The sequence below is a fragment of the Schistocerca americana genome, chromosome 2 (assembly GCF_021461395.2).
Source record: "Schistocerca americana isolate TAMUIC-IGC-003095 chromosome 2, iqSchAmer2.1, whole genome shotgun sequence".
In the NCBI taxonomy this organism is placed as follows: Eukaryota; Metazoa; Arthropoda; class Insecta; order Orthoptera; family Acrididae; genus Schistocerca; species Schistocerca americana.
Window position 1 is genome coordinate 279,741,312 of NC_060120.1, and position 27,378 is coordinate 279,768,689.

The 27,378-nt window shown below is 38.4% G+C and overlaps 1 protein-coding gene across 1 annotated transcript in view; it reads left to right on the top strand.

Moving 5' to 3' along the window:
- The window catches only part of LOC124593960 (dynein beta chain, ciliary-like), a 746,507-nt gene that overhangs the window by 700,618 nt on the left and 18,511 nt on the right, over window positions 1-27,378 (top strand). The window contains exons 46-47 of the mRNA XM_047132308.1: window positions 9,485-9,667; window positions 26,558-26,731. Coding sequence (XP_046988264.1) covers window positions 9,485-9,667; window positions 26,558-26,731 — 357 coding nt within the window. The remainder of the gene's footprint in view (window positions 1-9,484; window positions 9,668-26,557; window positions 26,732-27,378) is intronic.

Consider the following 27,378-nt stretch of genomic DNA (forward strand, 5'->3'; position numbering starts at 1 on the left):
GTAATTCCTTCCCATTCTGATGATGACTGATGACTTAATTCACTAGTCCCTTCCATTGACACCCTTTGTTTCCTGTTAGCAAGGTATGACTTGAACCATTTTGCAGCACTGCCCGTGACACCATAGAATTCTAATTTATTTAAAAGGATGTTGTGGTTCACACAGTCGAATGCCTTTGACAAGTCACAGAAAATACCTGCTGCTTGTAACTTGTTATTTAGTGAATTAAGTACATTTTCACGGTAGGTGTAAATAGCCTTCTCGATATCAGAGCCCTTCAGAAATCCAAACTGTGTTCTTGATAATATGTTATTTGTGGTCAGATGGTTGAGAAGCTGCCTGTACATTACTTTTTCTAAAATTTTTGAGAATGCTGGCAAAAGTGAAATCGGTCCGTAGTTTTATGGTATCTCTTTATCCCCTTTCTTGAATAGACGCTTAGCATCTGCATATTTTAGCCAGTCAGGAAATGTCCCAGTTATAATTGACTGGTTACACAAGTAACTTAGAATTGTACTAAACTCACAAGAACATGCCTTAATTAACTTTGTTGATATTTCATCGTAATCACTAGAATGCTTTGTTTTTAAAGATTCTATTATGGAAGTTATTCCTTTTGGTGAAGTGAGTGGCATATTCATGTACCTGAAGCTATTTGTAAAGGCTAGTTTCAGATATTCAAGGGCATTATTTACTGATACTGTCAATCCCATTCTATCAGTAACGGGTATAAAGCACTTGTTAAATAGATTTGCCCATCAGTTACGAATGTGTCATCTACCCTTAGTGCTATTTGCTCCTGTTCCTTTCTGGTTCTACCAGTCTCCACTTTCACTATGTCCCATATTGTTTTTGTTTTGTTACTTGACATTACTATCTTCTTCTCGTAGTGCATTTGTTTAGATGTCTGAATTACTTTTTTTAATATTTTACCGTATTCCTTGTATTTAGCTAAATCATCAGAATTGGAGCTATTCTTGGTCGACAGATACATTTTCCTTTTTGTCTTACAGAAAATCTTTATTCCTTGTGTAATCCATGGTTTTATTATAGACTTCTGTTTAATTTGAGTAACTTTTAGAGAAAAACAGTTTTCAAACATGGTACTGACAGTGTGTTATATTTTTCATTCATGTCATGAGCACTATAAACATCTTTCCAGTTCATATCTTTGAGCAGTTTTCTAAAACACTCAATTTTTGATTGATTGACTACTCTCCTGTACTCGGATTTAGCAGTCTTGATACTCTGCTTAGAATTTACATCTAAAACAAGGAGCTGCATGTCATGATCTGATAGTCCATTTATAACAGGTTTTATGATATGATTTTGTTCCTTTGATTTGTTTATAAAAATGTTATCAATGGCTGTCCTTGAGGATTTAGTAATCCTAGTTGGAAAGTTTACAGTGTGAGTTAGATTGAAAGACAACATTACTAACTGCAGTAAATGTTTACTGGAAGATTGCATTAGAAAATCTATATTAAAATCACCAGCAATCAAAATTTCTTTGTTTCTTCCTGTTAAATAACCCAAAAGAGCTTATAGATGATTTGTGAATAGATTGTAATTTCCTGCAAGTGCTCGGTAAATAGTTACTATGATATAGGATCTGTTATGGAACTCTACTTCTGTTGCACATGCTTCTAGATGCTGCTCTAAACAGAATTTATTAATGTCAATGTTCTTGAATTTATGCCAGTTTTTAATAAATGTGGCAACTCCTCCTCCATCCATATCTACTCTACAGAAGTAGGCAGCTAGCTTAAATCCTGAAATGTCTTAACGTATCTATACCAGTGGTCACTTTATGTTCAGAGAGGCAGATTATGTCAATTTGGTTAGATGAATTCATTTCATCGATACAAATGAGTAGTTCATCAACTTTATTTCTGAGTCCCGGAATGTTCTGGTGTAATAAAGATAACTGATACTGCATACTAATGGTATTATAACTGCTTTGGCGAAGATGAACTGGCAGTTTCTGATTACTTTCTGTTAGACATAGTTTAAATGGAGCCTGTATACTAAAATATGACTCCTGTTCATCTATTTTCTCAAACTGAGTGTGTCTGCCAATCTCTCTTAAAACTCATTTTCTTTCCACCTTCCCTATCCTAAAAAAGGCATCCCTCTAACACCTGTGACCACTGGTATTTTACCCCTTGCGTTCAAGTACTATCATGAGACACTATCAGAGAGACACCTGGCTTGGGTTCAAAAGTAGATAGAAAATAAGGCAGAATTTTACATGCAAGGTGATGGATAAGGAAATGTGGGATTTGGTTGGTGGTTGTAAGGCTTGTGTACTGAGCAAATCAGCTACTGGGGAATGTTGAGGGTTGCTGGCATCTGAAACAACTACATAACTGATGGAAGGGTTGAATGTTGATTATGTGGGCCTGTTACCTCTGTCACAAGCGAGCAGCCGATGCTATCTCGTGTGTGTGTGTGTGTGTGTGTGTGTGTGTGTGTGTGTGTGTGTGTGTGTGTGTGTGGATGCATGCGTGTGTGTACATAGTCTTGTTTTTCTGTGTGATCTCGACATGATGTATGATGACTCAAATTACCACCAAGGCCCTTCAGATGTTATAAAGTACTGGTTACCAGTAATGTCCCGAATTTTTTTTTTAATGGTAATTAGCTATATAACAATCACCCTACAATACTTGATTCTGTCATTCGCAATGAGGATTAATCATAATCTACAGGCCACCCTCGTTACTTATCACTAAGCAGGCTGTACACAATAGGAGTCTTCATTGTCTTGGTTGGGGTATTTTTTTAACACAGCAATGCATGTGGGACGTAAGCAAACCACAATCGCCTTCATGTTTGCATTCAAACCCAACAGGCCCTTTTGAGTTTGTGGTCATCAAATTATATACTGCTGGAACAGGCTGATGGTGCACAGAGTGGAAAAACGCTTGCAAAAGTCTCTCCCACAGAAGAATGAAACAGAAGTACAGTGCTAGGAGCTGGTTGACCTTGCTTCAGCCAGGGGTCGGAATGTGGGTTAAGAACTTTAATGCAGCAAACAGAGAGTTGGAGAAAGTGATGGGGAAGCAGCAAAAATGGGCTTGGAGAAAGTGAAGGGAAGCTGCTACTTAGGTTTGTGGGTCTACCGCAGATCCTGTGTTTTGTGATGCTCATCGTATTTCATGTAATGAATCCACATGATAAGTTGATACTGAGAGTATATCTGTCTCAAGTAAAACCATTACAGTAGATATCTGTCACCAAGGAGACCTAGATTTTAGATTCTGAAGGGAGTGTTAGGTGTCCATGCTTTGAGAGTGTGTTCATGGTGGCGGTGTGTAACCTCTGTTTTTGTTCCATAATAGCATAAGTTTTATTGATGTAATTTTAGGAAATGGAAGTCACTGACAGTTATTATAATACTGTATCTGTGTTATTACATGGGGCCTATGGCTCGGTGCATGCTCTAATATTGGTCTGAGGTTTTCAGCTTCCAGCTTCTCCCAGACTTCAGGATTGGAGGAAGCGGGCGGGTGAGGGGAGGAGGTATGTCCCTCCCAGCCAACATGACATGCGCATACATTTGAAATTCCATCTGCCGGCTGCAGGACAGGAGGAGCACTCCACTAGAGAAAACACCTGGGCCACTGTAATGACTGATGTTGGTGCTGTGCTGGCTGGAATCAATTAATGGGACATATGTTGGAAGTTGGTGGAGCCTTATGTTGGTCAGTGAGTGATCGGTGAGCGAGCGATGGTCAACATTCCCTGTAAGGATGGAGCTCAGAGCTAAAGTGGTACTGCATGGCATGGATGCACTGTTTGGATTTCACCGGCTGGACTGGAGGCCATCAAGCATTTTTGATCGGTACCAATCTGAATGAGTTGTTGCAAGGGAGGGTTCTGAATAATGAGAGCACATCTGAATATCCTCTGGCCCTCAAGTCTTGACGGTTTGTGCCATGGTCAGAGTGGGTCATACTCAAAGGGTGTTGTGTGGTCATCAATATTTCTGTTCCCTCGTGCCCTTTCGATAATTATTGGTGGCTTGATATGTTATGAAATTTGTTGCATTGTTAACCAGTGAAGTATGTCTGTAGCAGAGGATGTCACAGCTGAGGAGCAGTTTGCAAGAAAGCTTTGTTGTTGTTGCTGTTGTTGTGGATAATTTAATACGTAACTATGATTCGTACACAAACAGCCATCCATTGGTGAGTTTGAGTCCTGTGATTATGTGTGCTGTTGGTTCTTAACTGTTGAATAGCCAAGCATAACCTCATTTATTATCACATGCCTTGCTGCTCTCCCCTTTGGCAGTAAATGACCATTTGCGTAATCTGTTGTGGGCTGTTGGTATTTTGTATTGACTATTCTTTACACATGCGTCATTGCGACATGCGTGGGCAGTGTACTGTTTGTTCTTAAAACTGTGATATTAACTGTAGCTGTGCTAAGTGCAGGTTAACTTCTGATATGAACCATGGAGGTTATTGATTTCATAATTGAAGCTGGAACTTCACCAGCACCTGTGTTTTGGAACTGTAACTTATAAAGGTTGATAAACTTGTTTAGTCATCTAAAGTCATTAATTTGAGAGTGCTGTAGCTGGAGCTTGACCAACCTGAATATATCAAATCTGTGTTACGAAAATTGTAAATTTGTGAATCTAATTTCCTGTTTTTATATTTGAGCTTTTACAAATTATGCAAAGGTTTAATTTTGTTAAGAGGATGTTATATTTTGTGGAATAATTGTATACGCATAGTTTGGAAGTGGGTACAAACCATCTTGGCGTGGGGATTTCAGTGTTTGAAGAAATAAATGGTTTTAGGGTGTGTACACATCTTCCAACCCAGAACCACCTCCTCCCAAATCGCAGTTCTCACCACATCTACTATATCCAGTTTAGTGTTATGTAACATCCACTTTAAACTTTACTAACCTGTTTTCTTGTCCTAGAATTTTGCAATTTGTTACCCATGAATAAAAACTGGTAGGAGTAGTTGGGTTTTTAAAGTTCATCTCATTATCTATTTAATCAAACACTATGTAGCAAGCTGTTGGTACTTAAATATCCATGTGCATCTCTTGGACTGAAGCCATTTCCTGGGTTCCCAGTAATCTCTCACCTACGGCAGTAGAGCCTCATTCTACCATACACATGTTATACTAGCTTTTGAGGACTTTCATTCAGCAAGACACCTGAACAGTGCTAAACCTCATCAGATATAGTAAGGTAGTTGTGTGCAGAATGTAAGTAATTTAGAAGGAGATCACTCACTGAATAGCAGAAGCATTGAGTCATCAAGGCACACACAAATGAGAAAGAGAACTTGCAAGGTTTCAGAATAAATCCTTTGATGAGGAGCTATAGAACATGCACACACACACACACACACACACACACACACACACACACACCTCTGTGCCTCCATAGGGTCAAAGTATTTTTTATAAAAGCTACAAATTTTCTTTTTTTGTCTGTTTGCCTATTGACGACTCAGTGCTTCTACTATTTGGTGAGAGGTCTTCATGACTTTTAAATTATTAATAAACCTCAGCAGGGCTGTACTTACAGCAGTCTCAGCCCGGACCTACGTGATTCTGAATCTCAAGCCTGGGATCAATATGACCAGTTTGCATGCTGACCAAGGCTTAGCAGAGCCTTAAGATCTCCAGCAGTGATTTGTTGTGAAACCTGTAATACATGTAATTGAGTTGGTTGTAGACTTTGAATAAACAAACTATCTGGAATGCAAGCTGGTGAGCAGCTCACCCACATTTGTTCTAACTAGGAACACAAGGAAACATGCAGTCATAAAACAGTTATGGTTTATTAAATCACTGAGTAACAACAGCAGGAATAGACTGGTTGTAGTTACAAATAATGAAAATATTTGACAACTGTGGGCCCTGGAGTTCTGTGTATGGCCTTATAAAGACATTGTCTCCACTTGGTGCCACTGGAGTCATGCTGTGTGCACACAGTGAAATGGGTGACTACAATGAGTGACTGGGCGGCCACCGCACGTGCCTGTGAGGGCACTGTTTGAATGTCAGCATACACTCTTGCCATGGCCTGATTCATGTCCCCTGTGGGTAGGAGGTGTGGTAACCGGCGGGTTACTACACTACTCCTCCTTTAGGGGGGAGGGGGTGGGGGGAGGACTAGGTGTTGCTGTCTGTGTTGCTGTGACTGCAGAGACATCTGTGGTTCTGTGGTGTCCATGATGGTGACAGCCAAAGGGACAAGAAGCTGTTGATCTGTTTTGACTGGCACTTATGGCCGAAAGTGATCGGCACGAAGGAACCCCTACCGCCCGCAGATCCTGGGATGGCAGGTGGACAGGGCCAGTGACAGGGTGGCAGTAGTCATCTGATCATCCAAGTCCACAATGATGGGCATCAGTACAGGCAGTAACAACAGGGGTCTGGAGAGGAGAGGCTTTGGCAACAAAGACGCAGCTTCCGTGCCCATGGATGGTGGCACTGACTCAATGCAGTGTAAGGTGCTAGCACCAGCTGCAAGAAGCAAACTCACCATCAGTGGTACCGAAGCCCTGATTGCCATCCAGTGGAGCATGGACAGGCCTGCCTGAGCCGAGGAGTATCCAGGACCGACGAAGAACGAGGTGTTGTGCCAACAGCCTAAGAAAGGGGCCTGATGACCGTCCTAGGATGCAGCTGATTCTTGTGGCATGCAGCAGGTCTATCTTCAGTGTGAACCATGAAGACGCAGTGACAGTGCTGGCTGTGAATAATGGCCACAATCCAATGAGTAGACTATCCAAAACCCAAGGCCTAGACTAGTGCGCCGAGTGTGAACATTAACAAAACTGGCACCTGCCCGGCAACAAGAGGATGAGCAGCAGTCATGGCTGACAGCTGTGGAAGAACTTGATGGGACTCTTTCCCCAATTGGAGTTGTTCTGTAAGAGCTTAATAAATGTCAGAGCCTCCTCAGCCAGGAAATTATCTACGTACTTGAGCATCTGCATCTTAAATGTTCAAACTAGGCATTTTGATTTGCAGTTTGGCTTCACATGGAAGGAGGGAGTACTGTGACATGGCAAATGCCATTGTCTGTACAAAAGTCTGTGAAAGACTGCACGACAAATTGAGGACCACTGTCCAAAACCAGGGTGCAAGACAAGCCTTCTATGGAGTATATCTTCAACACAGCCTTGACAGTTGTGTCTGCTGCCACAATCAGACAAGAGACAACATGAGGGAAAAGAGAGAAAGCATCAATGGCCAATAACCAGAAAGTGTCTGAAAAAGGACTCTTTCCTAAGGCTGTGTAGGGCCTGGCCATGGTGAAAACACAATACACAGCACTGCCTGGTGAACCCAAACACTTGTGGCAGGGGATAAAGAGGTATTCCACCTCCTGATCAATCTCTGGACAAATTACACGGCAGCTCGCCATCAGTTTTGTTCGAGAGAGTCCCTGTTGACCTTGATGTAATAAGCAGAGGACCTCCCAGTGCAGTTCTGCTGGCAGTGTGACACATGAAGTAATCCCTTTTAGTGACAGGAAAGTAAAACTATCCAAGAGGGAGAGGCAATGGTGCACAGTACATAAAAATTCTGAAGCTGGTCAGAAGCCAAGCCCGGCAGTTGGTTGGGGTACCCATGTTGTATCATGCAAAAAACCTGCTGGGGCACAGGATCCACTACCACAACAGAAGGAGTGTTTCAGGAATGACTGCATCAGCATCTCGATGCAAGAGCCAAATGGAAGAAAACTCATAGGACCTGAAACACACAAACATCCTATCCTTACTCATCACCACTTGTGTTCTAATTGGAAACTGAGGAAACATGCAGTCGTAGAGGTCACAGAGTGACAACAAGAATAGATGCATTTACAAGTAATGAATACATTTGACAACAGGAGGCCCAGAAGCCCAAGTATGGCCTTGTAAAGACACTATCTCCATATGGTGTCACTGGAGTCGTGCTTCATATGCGCAGAGCATCAAGTGACTGCAGTCAGTGACTAAGCTGTCCCTGGCGGCCACCTCTAGTAGCTGTGGGCATGCTGTTTGAATGTTGGCACACATTACACTTGCCATAGTGGCCCAACTAATGTCCACTGTGGGCAGTAGGTGTATTAACCAGCGAATTACTGCAATATGTGTACCCTATAAAGTAATACACCAAGATTGTTACCTGAGTACTAGTGGCTGCATGACATGAATTCCTGGACTGAACGTTGAGATTTTCACTGGGGGGGGGGGGGTTCCCTTGATCCTCAATAAGGTGATTTCAGTGCTGTGACACTACAAGTAGAAGATTAATAAGATTATATGTTTATATTAGAAACATAGAACACAGGAGGCACCGTACCTGATTGCTCCAAATTCAGAATGCCTATGTGTGGTGTGTATGGGACTGATAAACTGTTTTCTATAAAGATTTGTGGTGAAAACCAAGAACCTGCTGTGTAGACTATTCCATAGTTTTTAATTAATCAATGTTATTATTTCCGAATGAGATTTTCACTCTGCAGCGGAGTGTGCGCGGATATGAAACTTCCTGGCAGATTAAAACTGTGTGCCGAACTGAGACTCGAACTCGGGACCTATGCCTTTCGCAGGCAAGTGCTCTACCAACTGAGCTACCCAAGCACGACTCACGCCCTGCCCTCACAGCTCTACTTCTGCCAGTACCTCGTCTCCTATTTTCCAAACTTTACAGACGCTCTCCTGCGAACCTTGCAGAACTAGCACTCCTGAAAGAAAGGATATTGCGGAGACATGGCTTAGCCACAGCCGAGGGGATGTTTCCAAAATGAGATTTTCACTCTGCAGCAGAGTGTGCGCTGACATGAAACTTCCTGGCAGATTAAAACTGTGTGCTGAACTGAGACTCGAACTCGGGACCTATGCCTTTTGCAGGCAAGTGCTCTACCAACTGAGCTACCCAAGCACGACTCACGCCCTGCCCTCACAGCTCTGCTTCTGCCAGTACCTCATCTCGTACTTTCCAACTTTACAGAAGCTCTCCTGCGAACCTTGCAGAACTAGCACTCCTGAAAGAAAGGATATTGTGGAGTCATGGCTTAGGCACAGCTTAGGGGATGTTTCCAGAATGAGATTTTCACTCTGCAGTGGAGTGTGCGCTGATATGAAACTTCATAGCAGATTAAAGCTGTGTGCCAGAACGAGTCTCGAACTCGGGACCGAGTTTTAATCTGCCAGGAAGTTTCAATGTTATTATTTGCATACCTTTTAGTTTTTGCACTGGACATCATGGTACACATAATCCAAAGCCTCACTGAAATGTCAGCAAAACAAGTCAAGAATAATAAATTCTGATGAAAAGTACATAGATATGAAGTCATCTTTTGTACCATGTATAAGTAATTAATGTACATACATTTTGGTCGAAATATACTCATTTTGATGTTTTCCATTTGTACTTCTTCACTGTTACACAGACGCCTTACATTAAAGCTTTGATAACAAGTTAACATTGTGCATTTTTCTTCCTTGTGCAGGTTAAGCAGGTTCTCGATGATATATTAGACAAACTACCTGAAGGCTTTAACATAGCTGAAATTATGGCTAAAGTAGAAGAGCGAACACCATATATAATAGTTGCATTCCAAGAATGTGAAAGAATGAATATTCTGTCGTCAGAAATGAAGCAATCTCTGAGGGAACTGGATCTTGGACTTAAGGTGAGGTAGTATAATTAAACACATTCACTGATGTGTTATAATGAAGTGTCCCAGTTTTATTGCACAGTATTATCATACCAGAAGATCACAAATACCATATGTATCCCAGTTCTAAGATCCCTTATTTGTGAGATTTAGCTGCAGAAATGTGCTTGAGTTTAAAATTTGCAGACTTTTTTATGTATGCACATGGTACATACGCCTCGGAAAACTGAGAAAACCCAGGAATTTTTTCATCTGGGAGGAAACAGGGAAAAACCCGGGAATTTTAGAATTTTTCATTGTTTTAGTTTTCAATGAAATTTTTGTAATTTTGACTCTAACAAAGAATTTTACTGTATCATGCTACTGCAGGCTGCAGCAACAGAACATAAATGAGAGGAAAAAACCAAAATAAAACATAAGCTGCAAAGGAATTGTGCCACCACAACAAAATACAGTGCACATTCAAGCGTCTGCCAACAGCAAAATGTGTCAAAGACAAGCATTGTGCAATGCTTCGTAACAAGAAACTGATTCTTATGGGCATGACGACACAATTAATTACGTTCCTTTGAGCAGTTGCTAGTGGGCTCATGCACATGTGCAGTTGAGTCGCATATGAGCAGTACCTTCTCCCATTTCTGGGTACTTGATGTGTGGCTGTTAGCTGGATCAGCAGTAGTAATAAGCAGCCAGATGCTGCCCAGAAAAATATTTCTGGTGTGCCCAAGCTGCCAGATTGATGTGTGCGCAGAGCAGTCTGAGTTGTAATTAGTGATTTTGCTGTTTTCTCTTCATTTACAGCTCTCACACCAAATGAAAATAAAACAGATTTCTGTGCCAGGAGCTATCAAGTGAATTAAAATACATTCATTTAATTACGGTAGGTTAAAAAACGTTATTAGTTTCGGTTGGCCAAATTTATTTTATTTCCTCCTTTTTTGCAGTCTAGCATTAATCGCCTCGCGGAACAGTGACATTATTTTTGTCAATTTGCTAAAGAAATTTGGCTTTTATTAATCATTTCCACAGAGGCAGTCAATTTATTTGAAACAAAGTGTTTCATCCCACTCTATTGGCGAGTTTCAAATGTTTGCTGAATTTCAAGTGCATGTTTTCATTTTATGGCCTGATGCCATAATAAGGAACCAACCATGAGATGAAACAGTACTGGTACTCCAAGAAAGTTTGATTCCCAAAACCACCCTGAAAAGCTTCAATATCAGGTTGGGGCTTACTTCTTTATGAATCTGGACTTACAATGTGTACTTCAAGCCAAATTATGCATTTTAGTATGGTTTACGAAATTCCAATGATCTTGGAGTATCCTCTGATGTCCTGTTTCATTTATGACGTAATGTAAGGTCTCTTAATGCTATACACGTACAAACATGTAGGCTTCCTATGTCATCTTAACTGCCCACACACAGTAACAATTGTTTTCTGGTGCTCTCTGACAACTGCTGAAATGAATTCTGACAGGTCACAGAAAATATTGCTAATGTAGGTTTGAAAAGCATTACTTTCAAAGTAAATTTCATTTTATGTACGATGAATTATGTTACATTTGAGAATGTGCTTTGAATTTCTTAAATCACAGGGTGTTTGACTCTCATTTAAAACTTAATACTCTGAGGGCCAGCCACTTGTAAGAATTTTATGCCCAGAAGACCAGACATTTTCGTTATTATTAAAAAAATTTGTGGCACATTTGTGTGATGCGTCGTAAGGTGTAACACATTCAAAAAAGACTAATATTATATATGAAACTTTAGCTTTTCTTGTAGCTACACTATCTACTCGTATATTAATTTAAACCATCAACTTTTCCTATTTGCGTGTTTGCGCTACTTAACAGTGATGTTTGTATTGGCTAACTATATCACGTGTTGTATGCTCTGAATATCTGTTATCATCACCTGGCGACATCGTATGACATGAGCAATGATTGGCTTACAAAAGTGCATTGCAATCTTGATTTCAATGTTTCGAAAACTAACATGCTGTGCTTGGTGGAATTCGAATATATACTTTCATAATACAACAATATGCAGTGTCTCATAATACGGAAATATGCAACCTACATGTTGCTGCCATTCAAACATCTTTCGTAAAAAAACTGCCAGGAAAATCTATGCTGGTGCATCAAACGTTATCCATTCAATGGATTTATAAGTTTTACAGTTCTGAGGGAAAGTATATTGTCCCTTTACAAAGAAAAATTGTATTTTCGCCTGGGGGGGAAAAGTATATTTTTAACTGGGAAAAAATCCTGGAATTTTTTCATTGCTCGTGCATGCATCCTGATGCATTCATGATTGAGTGACCTATGCAGAGCACACTGCTCTCTTTGCTGCTGGTTGAGTCTGAAGTATTTTCATTGATTGGTGCAGTTTAGGACTGCATGAAATAAATACATTCTGTACACTCATGTAGTGTAACACTCATCTCAACACATTGTCAGTTGAGTTTTACATTTGTCTAGCATCTTGTTGATACAAACAACATGTGACATTTCAAATGACAATGAGCATCGTATAGCAATAAAACAAATCAATGTTCTCCATGAATGAACTTGATAGGTAAACTTGTGCAAATGATCAGGCCTAATTTCATTGTTTGTGTATGAGGATAATTGCTGCAGCAGCAGTATTTCTTTAGGATCTTTGGTGTACATTATCTCAAAATAAATAAATAAATAAATAATTTAGGCAACATCTTCACAGCAGGTTGCATGTCGTAGGGGATTGGGTATGCTATGTTTTGGAACTAACAAGTTGTAGTCCTAGCTCTGTATGTTCCAAAGAATCCTACAGCATTTACTATGAACTGAAAACATACATCTCAGTCACGTTCATTTCTATATTCCAAGTAAATGAGTGAATAAGGCTGTGCCTGTGCTTTTTCACCAGGAAAGAACCCCAACTTCATTTCTACCTCAAGTCTTTCCTCACAAGAAAATTTTAAAAAATCTTTTCAGTTGTGTATCATGCTTCTGGCTCACCTGACTTCACTGCCAGGTCCCCCCTCCCTCCTGCCCCCCCCCCCCCCTTCCCCCTCACCCACCCTTTCCTCACATGGTAAGGGTGTGTGAATATTATACTGAAAATGACAAAAAGATTTAAGTTTCTGTACTAAATAATTAATCAGAAAAATATGGAAGACATTAGATTGCAGACACTCTTATTATTAAAGGTAAAAAACTGTTGTTGCACAATGATAAAAAAAGGGAGTACTTACTTAGATTTGATTAGATTTACTTTCACTGCAAATGTTCCATAGTGAGGAGGCCCTACAGGAAATAAGACATGTCAGAAAAACAATAATACATGACAAATGTTTACAACTAAAACAAATAAGCTAATGGACCCTCCACAGCTCCTAAGTGGAATAATCGTATGTTGTTGTTGTTGTTGTACTAAGATCGCATTAATCCACTGGATTTAAAATTTAAAAAAAAGTTTTTATTTATTTATAAGGTAATAAACATATAATAGAACTACTACAATACTTATTTACAATGAACACATTACTGCACTGAAATGGTGCAGAAGTTAGATTTTATCAGTTGGTTCTGCTGAGAAATTCATCAATGGAGTAGAAGGAGTTGGCCACCAATAAACCCTTTGGGCTTGTCTTAAACTGAATTTCGTTGGTTGTTAAGCTTTTTATGGCTGCTGGCAAGTTATTAAAAATGTGTATTCCTGAATAATGCACACCTCTTTGTTCAAGAGTAAGTGTCTTTAAATCGTTGTGAATATTATTCTCATTTCTAATATTGATTCCATGAATGGAGCTGTTGGTTTGAAAAAGTGATATATTTTTAATGGCAAATTTCCTTAAGGAATAAATATATTGGGAAGCAGTAGTTTAGTATCCCTAGTTCCATAAACAGGCATTTGCAGGATGTTCTTGAGTTATGTTCTTGAGTTCACACCACATATAACTCTTATTGCACGTTTTTGTGCCCAGAAAACTTTAGCTTGGCTTGATAAATTACCCCAAAAAATAATCCCGTATGGCATTATGGAATGAAAATAAGAATAGTATGCCAACTTTTTCATTTTTATGTCCCCTATGTCTGACAGAATTCGCATTGCAAATAGAGATTAGTTTAGACTCTTCAGCAGTTCTGTGGTGTGCTCCTCCCAGCTGAATTTATTATCAAGCTTGTAATTTTTCCTCCAATCTTTTCTACGTAATTCTGTAGCTCTCAATTCGTTCGAGCAATCAATCATTCATGATAGGAAACACAGTCATAGCTCAGTCACTCAAAATGATTCTGAAATTTTACTTGTTAGAATGAAATCAGGCAATGATTCTTCTTCTCTGCAGGCTCGTGCTTTGCGGCAGTCTGCTAATCTGTACAAATAAAATGCCTCGTAATTTTGAGAGCGTTGTATAATCAGTCGGTAAACCTCAAATCGAGCGGATATTTGGCTTTGATGAAGTTTAACCTTCCGAAGAAATAATGGAGCTCTTGGATTATTAAATGCAGGTTCGTATCCAGTCTTTCGGAAGTTCCCTTCTGATTAACAACTACGCAATATATCGATAAATATCATTAATTCTCAAATTTCCAATACACACCTTTTATTTGAAGGAGCAATCTATATATTTTTTCTTTTTAATCGTACAGTTTCATCTCAGTTATCTTCTGTCATAAATCTCAATAATCAGATTACAGTTCTTCCAAACCAAGCTCAGGCTAATCGGCACGAAGACAATCTCGGAAGCTCTCTTTCTTTTTTTTTAACAACCACCAGAGAGAGTACTACAAAGAATACTTATGCGCTCATGGCATAGCTATTGTATGAACTACTTTTCGCATGGATTCTGCGAGTATGAAGATAGAAAATTAGTAAAGGTCATTCAAGGGTAGAATTGTATCTGAATAATTCATCGAATATAAAGAGATATTACAATTGCCCCTCGCAGCAAGCAAAGTTAATGATAATACACTTTGCGAGCTAACAGAAAAAATTTGTTGGGTTGTTTATTCAAAAGAGGAATATTTTGAATTAGCAGAATTTTACTATAGAGAGTATGGGTAACATGTTAAGACAATAAGTTACGAGAATACCTAAGCTGTAGCTTTTACATGTACCGGGGTATACCCGCATCCCGAGTACATAACCAGGGAAGATGTAGATTGGTGTAATTACGAAAAAGGTCTACCCATTTGGGAACTGGCCTTCACAGGGAAACCCTGGAAAACCCGGAAGAATAGACCCCAGCTCAGGTATTAAAGAAGATAGGAAAGCCTAAATCCAGTAATTTTGAAATATATAGAAGCTCTATAGATTAGATCGAAGGAAAAGTGCCTCATAGCCAAAAAAAAAAAAAATTTTACAATATTGCTCAAAAAAAATTTTTCAAATTTCTTCTTTCGACGATGTAGCCGGCGATCTCGTTGTGAAGTCGATGGAACAGGAACACTGGGTACGGACACCGGGTAGGCGACGTACAGCGTTTGGTGGACGCGGCACGGAGGACAGGCGATGGCTTATGGTACAGGATAGAAGCTGGTAACGTGCCGTAGAAACAGGAAGATGATCTCAGGAACAGATGGTCAGGTACGTGAACATGAAACAGGTTTAAAGTGGAATAAGAAAAGGTTCTGACTGAATAAATCCCTGGAAGAGAGTGGATTAAGGCAACGAAGTCCATATTTCATCGTTGAACTCAAAATCGGAGTGGATTCTTATATTCTTCCATCTGTACTAGACTGGAACATCCATCAGTCCTGACAATCGCGAATTTTTTTTGTAGTCCTCAATACCAAAGTTGTTTTGCGTTACAACTGCTGATTGTCCAAAACATTGCCAAATAGACTGTGGGCATTTAAATTTTGTTGTAGCTCATATCGAATGTATTCATCTCAAAAAATTTTTTAATCAAATCTTCGTTTGTTACAGTGCAGGTGGAAGTAGAGCATTGAATCTGTCCGAGGTTTGCTTTCAATTACGAAATTATGGATAAAATTTAAGTTTACACCTGATGAAAAATTTTAAACATAGGTATATGACACTGACTCCACAAAAGGAATAATTTGAAAAATGTTCATTATTCTTATAATTAATTGATTTATAGATCCACTTGCAAATAAATATCATTAATGATGACGTATGTTCATTTAACAAATCATCCACTCGTAGAATCTTCTTCATCCTCTCATGAACATTTATGGAAATATATTTCAACAATTATGTCCATAATATGAAACACACAAACTGCTATTCTTAAAATGTTAGTTAAAATTCTTAAATTAATTCTCCTGGTAGAGGAGGCATAATGAAAAAATCTAAAAATTATAATAATTTTCTCTCGCGCAACCAGAGAGTTTCTTCAATTGTTTGCAACAGTGACATTATCGACTGTTGCTTCATTTCACGGTTCATTTGTTTTCTTGCGCGAACAGCGCACATCATACACACAGCGTATTTACCTACATATCCCGCACTGTTCAAGTGTCACACGCAATTCTCACATAAGTGCCGTCTCTTGATGAAATGTAGATGCTCTTTCATTGTATATCACTATGGCTTCTGCTCATAGTCCACACTTAAAAACTATAGTATTTAACAATTGCTTCTACCTTTCTTAAAATTTTGTGCTAAACTATCACAGGAGTAATCTCACTGTCTCTTAACCTATCACAGGAGTAATCTCACTGTCTCTTAACCTATCACAGGAGTAATCTCACTGTCTCTTAGCCTATCACAGGAGTAATCTCACTGTCTCTTAACCTATCACAGGAGTAATATCACTGTCTCTTACCCTCTAGACAACGTAAACATCTTGATATTTATATACACATTCGACTCATAGTCAAATTCCACTCTAAATTCTTCTCCATATTTGGTACCACAGATCTACGATCCTTCAAAAAATTTCTTAATATCATTATGCGGGAATAATCCCTTTATTCTTTTCGATTCGGGATATGCCAACAAGTATGATCCAGGATTTGGTATATTTACAATAACATATGGTCCAGTATAAATAAGATTCCATTTCTTTATGTTCTTCATCAGTGTCAAGGAATGGATGTGTCGCCTCAATAAAACCTTTTCTCCAAGATGAAACGTCAGAATCCGGTGAATCCGTTTATCATATGTCAATTTCCGTTGTATTGCCTTTTTAGTTAAATTGACAAGTGCGAGTCGAATCTTTTCCTCCAATTTTAAATTCTGGTCTTCATATTACAGGTACTATTATTTTATAAATCTCTCTCGCATCCAGAACTAATCTTACGTTGCCTCCAGGTTTTGGAACGACTAAGAGCAGAGAACAATATAGACTAGTTGATGGCTCAATCAAGTTCCATTCTAACATTCTATTTATCTCCCTTTGAACAGATTGTTTTAAACGCCAGGGGATCGGATAGTGCGTGTAACAGTAAGTCTGATGTGGCTTCACTTGTAGGTGACAAATATACCCTTTAATAATTCCTGGTTTCTCATAAAAAATCTCTTCATATGCCTCTAACATATAATGAAGCTGCTGCCTTTGTTCTCCAGTAAGCTGATTTGATTCACTAGCTTTTATCATTGTTGTTTGGTTAAAGTCCTCCTGTTGTATCAAATCCTTTGAAAGCTCCTTCCAACGACCGTTTGTAGTGTCAATTAATTGAATTATGACACCGCGACAATATTTCTCATGCACCGTTTCCTTTCTATTTAAATCCAGTGCTATCTCTTCTCCATTTAATCTAAATTTAACTATTCCTTCCAAAAAATCTATCTGACAATCGTACTCCTGCATAATCCCAATACCAAGAATACAGTCCGCTAATAACTTCTCCACTACAAGGAACGTGCATTTTATCGCTACATTTCCCATTTTCATCTCTAATTGTGTTTGTATTTTGACATTGGGAGAGCGTGCTCCAACAGCTCCGATGATTTTGCAGTTTTGTACCGACAAAATTGGTACCTTCTTCTTCCTAATAATTCTCCTAAGAAGAGCGCATGAGATGACATTGCCGGAAGCGGCGGTGTCTAATATCACATTCGTTGGAACTTCATCTATTTCAACAAATACTTCCGATACCGGAACACTCGATCTGTCATTATGACACGTTATTAAATCCTTTGTTAACTCTTCAGTCAACAGCTCACCATCATTATATCTTAACAATTGTAATTTTACTGTTTCGCCCCTAACAGATCCCCTGACCGCACCTCCGGGGCACGATGCGGTCACGTTTAGTTTGACTGATTGTTGGTCCGATTGGTATTTGTCTCTTCAGCTACTTCAGTGATTATCGGTTGTTGTGGTGAATTCTGACTGTATTGCCTTGCTTGATTCGTGTAATTATTGTTGTTGTTCTGCTGGTGTTGGTATAACTGTCCTGTGTTGCCATACATTGGATTATATCGATTAAAATTCCTACTGTTCCTAAAATAGCCCCTCGCTGCACCATTACTAAAGTTTCCATTATGTTAATAATTATTGTTTGCATTTTATCCATAGCTAAGTCTCCTCGGAGAGTGTAGTTGGTTATGATTGTTGTTACTGCTACCATTACTGCCATTCTCACTCGAGTTGCAGCTCGGATTCGCTTCTATTGCTCTTCTTTGATATGACATTTCTCTTGCTCTTTTATTGTCCTCCTCAATTATATCAATACGATCAAGCGTAGTCATAAATGAGTCTATATCCTTATCATTTATATATATAAGCTGATTCCTTATACTGGGGGGTAGTCTGGACTTGAGTATTCTAAGTATATCCGGCAAAGGAATTGGTACATCCCAATACGAAGATTTATTAATGTATTTCTCAAAATATCTCTTTAGAGATCCTCTAGAAAACGAGAAAGGCTGAGGATATAATACTTCCTGCCTAAGTCTTTCTTGTATTCCAGCAGACCAATATTTTGCTAGAAAAGCCTGCTCAAATTCTTTGTAACATTTACAAGAAGATGTTTGTTCGGATGCCCACAGTGCTCCTGATCCTCGTATATATCCATATACAAAACTAATCTTTTGCCATTCTGTCCAAGATCGTGGAAATAGACCTCTGAAACTTCGAATAAAGACTACAGGATGAACATTCTTTTTGTCAGGGTTAAAGATTTGAAATTGTCTCTGTTTAATCATCTTCTCCTCAACGGTACTACGATTCCAAAAATCATCCTGTTCGTACTTTTCCCTGTGGCTATCCGTTATATCGAATCTAACTTGTGACGTTCCAGTTCTGTCTACATCGGATCTTGACGTGGACGGAATGTCACGCGCAGATTGAGAATGTTGTTTCCTACTTCTCGGTGTTTCTAAATCCTCCTGCGAGAGATTTAGTGATCTTTCGATATTTTCTTTCCAGCGCGAGAAATCTTCGCCAATTGTTCTCGAACTTCCTTTAACCCTTTGTTAAAAAAATTATCCTCGTAACTCTCTGAAATTGACTGTAAAGCTACTTTCACAGTTTCTTCTATGGTTTCCGAAGGAGAATTTTGCCCCTCTAATGTCGTTTCTGAAAACTTTCCCGCAAGTACATTCATTCTATGTTCCACTGTCTCCTGTTTTTCCTTCACTTCGTCAAATTGCTTCTTTAGATTATCTTGGGATTCTGTTATTTCTGGTATCATAGATACGGAACACTGTATGTCCTCTTGAGCTTGTATTACTTGAGGAAACAGTTCTACTTGTTTTTGTATCGTGTCAATTTTGGCGGATACATATTCGGTTAGTTCCGCTTTTAATTTACTATTGTTTTCTTGGCATTGTCGGCGGACCTGCTCAATTTGAGCAATAAGATTCTGTTCGGTCCTTTCTTGCCTGTTCTTTTATTTCCTGTGTCTGGGTATTTAATCTCTGATCTAATTCGGTAAAGGTTGCTCTTAACTGATTTTGTAATTCTGTTTGATTTTCGGCTACTTGATTTTGGAGTTCATTTTGTATAACGGATAAGTCTCGTTTTACCTCCGCTTGGCCTTCGGCTAATAGAGACAACTGTTGCATAATAACAACTAATGTGTCAACAACAGTCTGATCAGCTGTTGTATGAATGTTTTCTGAACCAGCGGGATTATTATATTGCTACGGCTAGCCACAACCAACGAGTTAAAATTTCATAGAGTGGCTATAGGTCCGCCATGTTTGAAGCAAATTGAAGTTCTGGCCGCCATGTTTTCTTTAGTCACGGCATTCGTCTGCTGTGTCCCGCCCCCTTGTAACTGCGTTTGACTTACTTGAAATAGCCCATACTAGCTTTATTTTTTCTAAAACAAGCAATAGACAGCAGTGATTTCAGTGTACACTGACAGCAAAAAGGGATGTTTTTGTCGAAATATGGCTAAACTTTCCGATGTAGATAACACTACAAGACAACTCAAATAAGTCTGTCCATCCACTATAACGTTACTTGTTACCCATAAATTAATGCAATTAGAGCAGGTACCACCAGAATATTATGGCGAAACTTCTAAACATGCTGTGGTTAACTATTAGAAACAGTAACGGGCGCAGAAATGCGATATTTTTGTCGCTATTTCAAAGTAAACAGTCAAAGCCTCAAAAACCAGTACACTGTGAACGAGAATTTATTTGAAATATGTGTTACAAGTAGTTAACACAAGCATAGTAATTCAATAACAAAGTCGAAGCGTTCTTGGGTGGGGTAATTTCACAAATTTTCGTAAGTAGCTGTATGTCTTGGCAGAATAAAAGTGTAGGGTCAGGGCAAATTTCCTTATTTGCTGAGAATAATGGCATACTTTAGCACTGCACTGAAGTTCCAATAGCTCCTTCAACAAACCAACTACATGTTCACTGTTTTAACATATCAGAAACTGAACTACATAGCCTTCTTCTCAAACCAGCAACTAAAGTCTGTAACTGCACTATTCTTCTTTTGTGTCATACACTAAGTTGCTTCATTTGCTTTATCTGCTTCTTTAGTCGCACATTCTCTGCTTGTACTCTGTTATATTGTGTTTTCAACTTCTTAGGGCTTGGTAGACAGTAATTGTGGTCAGCAGAAACAGATGTGGGTCCGACAGGCACTGAAAGAATGTAGTTACATCATAAGTTTATAACAGAGTTACACCATAAGATTATAATAGAAAGTATGTAATTCAAAGTAATAAGAACACGGAGTAAAATTAAATTATTGACTTACTTTGTGCTAATGATGTCACTGTAATAGCACTATCTTGCAAATTGTCGAAAGATCGCTTTCTGGGTTGTGGTCGTAAAACTTTATCTTGCTTTTGTAAATGTGGTGGAAAGTTAAAGATAGTAGGTACTGGTTTTGACAAAAGGCGCCTCTGGACATTTGTGTGGTACATATATTTCTCTTCAAAATGAGCTGAACAGAGGTAACTGGCTGTAGTAGGAAACCAGTTTTCTCGCTTCATATTTATAACCCATCTTTTTGTAATTTCCTTATCTTTTAAAGGAAATCTGTAATCAACGATAAATAAATTACTTCCTGCATTTGTCTTAAGCATAATTACAGTTCCAATGCAAATGACTCTTTATAAAAACATTAAAAAACGTGTGTCGTATTTCGGTACTAATATACTTACTTATAATATGAAATATTTGTTGTTTTATCGCTGCGATTTGTGCAGTTGAACGCTGAACACACTGCAGGCATGTTGACTTTATATTTTGTAACAAAAACGTCAACTAGAAAAGTTAAATATTGCAGTAATATCACAACAGCTGACGCACTTCCAACACAAACAACAGTAACGCTTTCCTAATGTTTTGATTAAGGAGAACATGGCGGCCGAGTTAGCGTTGGTTGCCGCTAGGAGCGCTGTAACTAGTATCTCAGCCACTCTATGAAATTTTAACTCGTTGGCCACAACAGTCTCAGAATTGCTATCCGTGGCCTCTGCTGCTGCGCAAACAGCTGAAGGCTGTTGCACTTCTCGTTGCTGATTCAATGACATTTTAAATGCCGCTCTAGTCAATACCATTAAATAACTGTCAATATCAGGTTCTAATCACTAAATACAGTTTCAAATTCACCGTCGTAGACACACTTAACTTTCAAATTACTTCACAGATGGTATAAAGTTCAATGTCCAAATACGAAAATCACACAATATACAGTTCTACAATCTAACTACTATCTGGAAAAAAGTTCTTTCTAAATTGATTTCAAACTATTTTAACTACAGGATAAAAAAATTAGATTTCTCAGGCCTTGTTCTGTAGTCTCGGTGTTGTCCAATAGTTGACATCGTTTCTTGGTATCAGCAATCTTTTACTATGGGCACTGAATCTCTCTTCAGATTAGTTACCTCTCGTTCTCGTTGGTTTTCATGAAACAAAAAATACATATATTATATAACAATCCAAGAGAGTCCTGTCACACTGGCGCCACTGTAATTTTTCCTCCAATCTTTTCTACGTAATTCTGTAGCTCTCAATTCATTCGAGCAATCAATCATTCATGATAGAAAACACAGTCATAGCTCAGTCACTCAAAATGATTCTGAAATTTTACTTGTTAGAATGAAATCAGGCGATGATTCTTCTTCTCTGCAGGCTCGTGCTTTGCGGCAGTCTGCTAATCTGTACAAATAAAATGCCTCGTAATTTTGAGAGCGTTGTATAATCAGTCGGTAAACCTCAAATCGAGCGGATATTTGGCTTTGATGAAGTTTAACCTTCCGAAGAAATAATGGAGCTCTTGGATTATTAAATGCAGGTTCGTATCCAGTCTTTCGGAAGTTCCCTTCTGATTAACAACTACGCAATATATCGATAAATATCATTAATTCTCAAATTTCCAATACACACCTTTTATTTGAAGGAGCAATCTATATATTTTTTCTTTTTAATCGTACAGTTTCATCTCAGTTATCTTCTGTCATAAATCTCAATAATCAGATTACAGTTCTTCCAAACCAAGCTCAGGCTAATCAGCACGAAGACAATCTCGGAAGCTCTCTTTTTTTTTTTTTAACAACCACCAGAGAGAGTACTACAAAGAATACTTATGCGCTCATGGCATAGCTATTGTATGAACTACTTTTCGCATGGATTCTGCGAGTATGAAGATAGAAAATTAGTAAACGTCATTCAAGGGTAGAATTGTATCTGAATAATTCATCGAATATAAAGAGATATTACAAGCTGTAATCCCAAGAATTTAACACTGACCATTCTTCTATCTGCTTGTCATCATATGTTAGGCATATACTTGTGGAACACCCCTTACAAGTTCTGAACAGCATGTAGTGTGTTTTTTCAAAGTTTAGTGACAAAGAATTGGCTAGGAACCAGTGCTTGATGTCCACAAATATTTTACTAGGCGATCTTTCTAAGACTACACTTGATTTGCTATTTATTGCAATGTTTCTATCATTAGCAAACAAAACAAATGTGGCATCTGGTAATGTTATTGATGAAAGTTCATTGATATACACAAGAAAAAGTAAAGGCCCTAAGGTGGAACCTTGAGGGATCCCACATGTAATTAGTTCCCAGTTGGTTGATGCCTTATAGCTTAATACATCTCTCTTTCCTAATAACACCATTTGTTTCCTGCCAGAGATATGCGATTTGAACCATTTTGCAGCATTTCCTGTTACACCATAATATTCTAATTTACTTAAAAGGATATTGTGATTTACACAGTCAAATGTCTTTGACAGATCACAAAATATACCAGTTGCCTGCAATTTTTTGTCTAATGAATTAAGTACATTTTCACTGTAAGTGTAGATAGCCTTCTCAATATCAGAACCCTTTAGAAATCTGAACTGCGACTTTGACAGTATGTTATTTGTGATAAGATGATTATAAAGCCAATTGTACATTACCTTTTCTAAAATTTTTGAGAGTGCTGGCAAAAGTGAAATTGGGTGGAAATTTGATGCTATTTCTTTATTTCCCTTCTTAAACAGTGGCTTAATTTCAGCATATTTCAACTGTTCAGGAAATATTCCACTGATAAACGATTGGTTACACAGATAGCTTAATATGTTACTTATCTCAGAATCACATTCGTTAATTAACTTTGTTGATATTTCATCATACTCACTATATGTTTTTGATTTTAAAGGTTTTATGATGGACACTACTTCTGCTGGGGTAGTGGGGGTCAAATTCATATTATGGAAGTTAATTGAAATGTCTGGTCTGAGGTATCCCATGGCAGCATCTACAGAACCTGAAAACCCCATCTTTTGAGTAACATCTATAAAATGTTTGTTAAAAAGTTCTGCAACACTATACACATCTGTCACCAATGTATCATTTATTCTTAATGCTATTGGCCCCTCTTCATGCCTGGTTCTACCGGTCTCCTCCTTCACAATATGCCATTGTAATATAGTTGTTTTGATGTCCATATTACAGTCTTTAGTATTTTGCAGTATTTCTTGTAATGTGCCATAGCATCAACATCAGAACTGTTTCAGATTACAGATAGAGTTTTCTTTTTGTTTTACAAGATACCTCTATTCCTTGAGTAATCCATGGTTCCTTTGGAGACCTTGCTCTAACCCTGGTTAGTTTTGGGGAAAAACAGTGTTCAAATAAGGTAAGTACTTTATTAGCAAATGTGTTATATTTGTCATTCATGCCATGAGCACTGTAAACATCAGTCCAGTCGAATGCCTCTGAGGAGTGTCCTAAAATAATCAATTTTTGGCTTATTGATTACCCTCTTGAATTCAGATTTATCAGATTTTATGTCGTGTTCAGTATTAACATTTAACATAAGGAACTGCATGCCATGGTCTGAGAGGTCATTAACTATTGGTTTTGTAATGTAATTTTGTTCATTGAACTTTTCTATATTGACATTATCAATGGCTGTTTGTAAGAAATTGGCTACCCTAGTTGAGAACTTTACAGTGGGAATTATGTTGAATGAAAGTGTTACTAACTGAAGTAAGTTCTTATTGGGAGAGCCTTTAAGAAAATCTACATTGAAGTCACCAGCAACCATTAGTTCATTGTTTTTGGTTGTTAAATGGGCCAGTACAGCTTCAAGGTGGTTTATGAACAAATTAAAGTTACCTGCAGGTGCTCGATGTACACTCAATATTATGAAATTCTACTTCTGTTGCACATGCTTCCAGATGCTGTTCTAGGCAAAATTTATTAATGTCTGTGTTCTTAAATTTATGACAGTTGCTAATAAATGTGGCAACTCCTGCTTTCTCCATTTCTGCTCTACAAAAGTGTAAAATTTCTATACCAGTGATCACATGATATTCAGAGAGGCAGATTATGTCAGCTGGGTTTGAGGACTCTAGAATAAAATTCATTAATTTTATTTCTCAGTCCTCGAATATTTTGATGCAATAAAGATAGCTGATATTTCACATTGACTGAGTTAAAATTGGGTAGAGTTGAAATTTCTTCTGATTGTTGAAAATTCTTAACCAACAGCTGTTTATGCTGATGTAATAAGTTACAATTGTGTTTTTTGTTTCTTTCTCAAACCAAAGGTTTGTCTCAATCTTAACCTGTATTAAAACTTGGTTTCTCTCTGTCCTCCCAGGCCTCATACAGATTTCTTTTCTGTGGACTTAACTTCATCTGCATTTACTTGCTCCTATTTGATTTACTATAAATTTTATCCTCATTTATTGAGGAATCTGAGAATATGGTTTCAGGCAATAGCTGGGAAACATAAACCCATGGGAACTGAAAGTTTCTTTCCCAATGACTCCCCCCCCCCCCCCCCGAAGTATCAATAGTCTTTGGCTTGGGTTTAGAGATGTATGAAAACAACTTGAAATTAACCGATCCAATTTGAATTCCCACTGTATGCAGACACTTACTAGTGGATTTACTCCCTTTGTTCAACACACTATAGCCTGATTAATATTACTTGGTAATTGACATTTCACACATTGGAGCTGCCTTCCTCCAAGAGCAATCAACGTCACGTCCAAACTGTTCGCTGTTGACAAGCTGCCGCTTGTGGTCTGTTCACTTCCACTGTTTGGCTACTGTTGTGTAAGGAGCATGCATATTTCGTAACAGTTGTGTGGTGTGTGTGTGTGTGTGTGTGTGTGTGTGTGTGTGTGTGTGTGGTTTTTTGTGAAATCCGAAGAAAAATGTTCAAATATATGTAAGTATATGGGACTTAACTGCTGAGGTCATCAGTCCCTAGTCTCACACACTATTAACCTAAGTTTAACTTCCACTAAGGACAACACACACACACACACACACACACACACACACACACACACACACACATACACACACGTACGCACGTGCCCGAGGGAGGACTTGAACCTCCGACAGCGGGAGCTGCACCAATGTTTTCGTTTGTGTTGCCGACTGTCAAATATTATTGCCAAAGATTGAATGTTATTGCCAACTTTCGAGTGCTAACATATGTTTTTCAAAGAAAAAAAATAGTGATGAATTTGATTTTCACATTTTTATTCAATAATTTTACTCATTATTTTACATGATTTGGTGAAAGGTGGCCGCGGACCCCCTAGAAAGAGCCTGCAGACCCCTAAGGGGTTTCCTCAAGAAACAAAACCATATCTAATAATAGATTCAAAATAACTTGTATGTGCTGCTTTTAGTGTGCCAGTATCAGTTGCAGGTGACAGTATTTGCACTGCAAATGCAAAGCTACTCATTTGGTTAGCTGGGTACTGAGTGCGATTCTGCCAACTCAGATTTTATCCATATTTAATCCTTAGAATTTGACTGAGTCAATTTATTCTATTTCTTTGTTGTTGTGAATTATCTTAATCTGCTCACACTTTGGCTGGTGCTGAAGTGCACCATATGAGTCTTAGATTGAAATCTAATTCATATTTTGTAACTGACCAGATGCCCTTTGCCTTATTTTAATGGTAGCTCTTTCAATTTAAGTCTCCGTATATGCTTAATGCTTGTAGTTACAAGTGAATCTGATAATTGGTGATTTCTCGATTATTGTAAGTAACTAAATTTTCAGGGTGAACTGACTATAACAACAGATATGGAGGAATTGGAAGCATCTCTTTTTATGGATCAGGTCCCGGCAAGGTGGACAAAACTTGCTTATCCATCCATGATGACATTAGGTCCTTGGTTTGCCGATTTTATGCTAAGGCTACGTGAACTAGAAGGGTGGTCAACTGATTTCCAGGTATGGTAGCTCTCAGTTAATATATCTAACTCAGCAGAATTTGTGGGAATGGCCATTTTATTTTTGTAGCCTCTGTTATAAAAATACTAAACAACAAAGCATCACTATAATCTCAGTAGCAGCTAAATCTTGGCCCTTCCTGTTCCAGTCATGCATTATTGTTGCACAGTTCTCATCACCTAGTAAATTGGATTGTAACAGATTGCAGGCAACAGAGAGGAGTAAATGATATTCTCAGCTGGGACAACAAAACTTAAACAATTTCTTACTATATGAAATGCGTAAAAAATGTTTCGTAGCACCTGCATGTCTGTGAGCATTCATGGGCTTGTATTCAAGGGAAGTAGGAAACATAAGAATAAGCCTTATCAAAGCAAAAAAGTTGCTGTTAATAAAAATAAAATTTTACCAAAGGTGGAAACAGTCTGCTTAAAGGTGCATATCTGTGAAATAAAAATTTGCAGCTGGCTGAGATTCAGGACTGTGTTGCCCCATGCCTAAATCATAACATGTTTTGATTCTCTTTGGTGAGCTGCTCATGAGGTGGCCAAGATGTTGTTGCTAAAGGCCTTCCCTCTCTTCGACAGCGGCCTTGCCAGCAGTCATATGGTGTGTATAAAGGGGGGGGGGGGGGGGGGGGGGGGTTG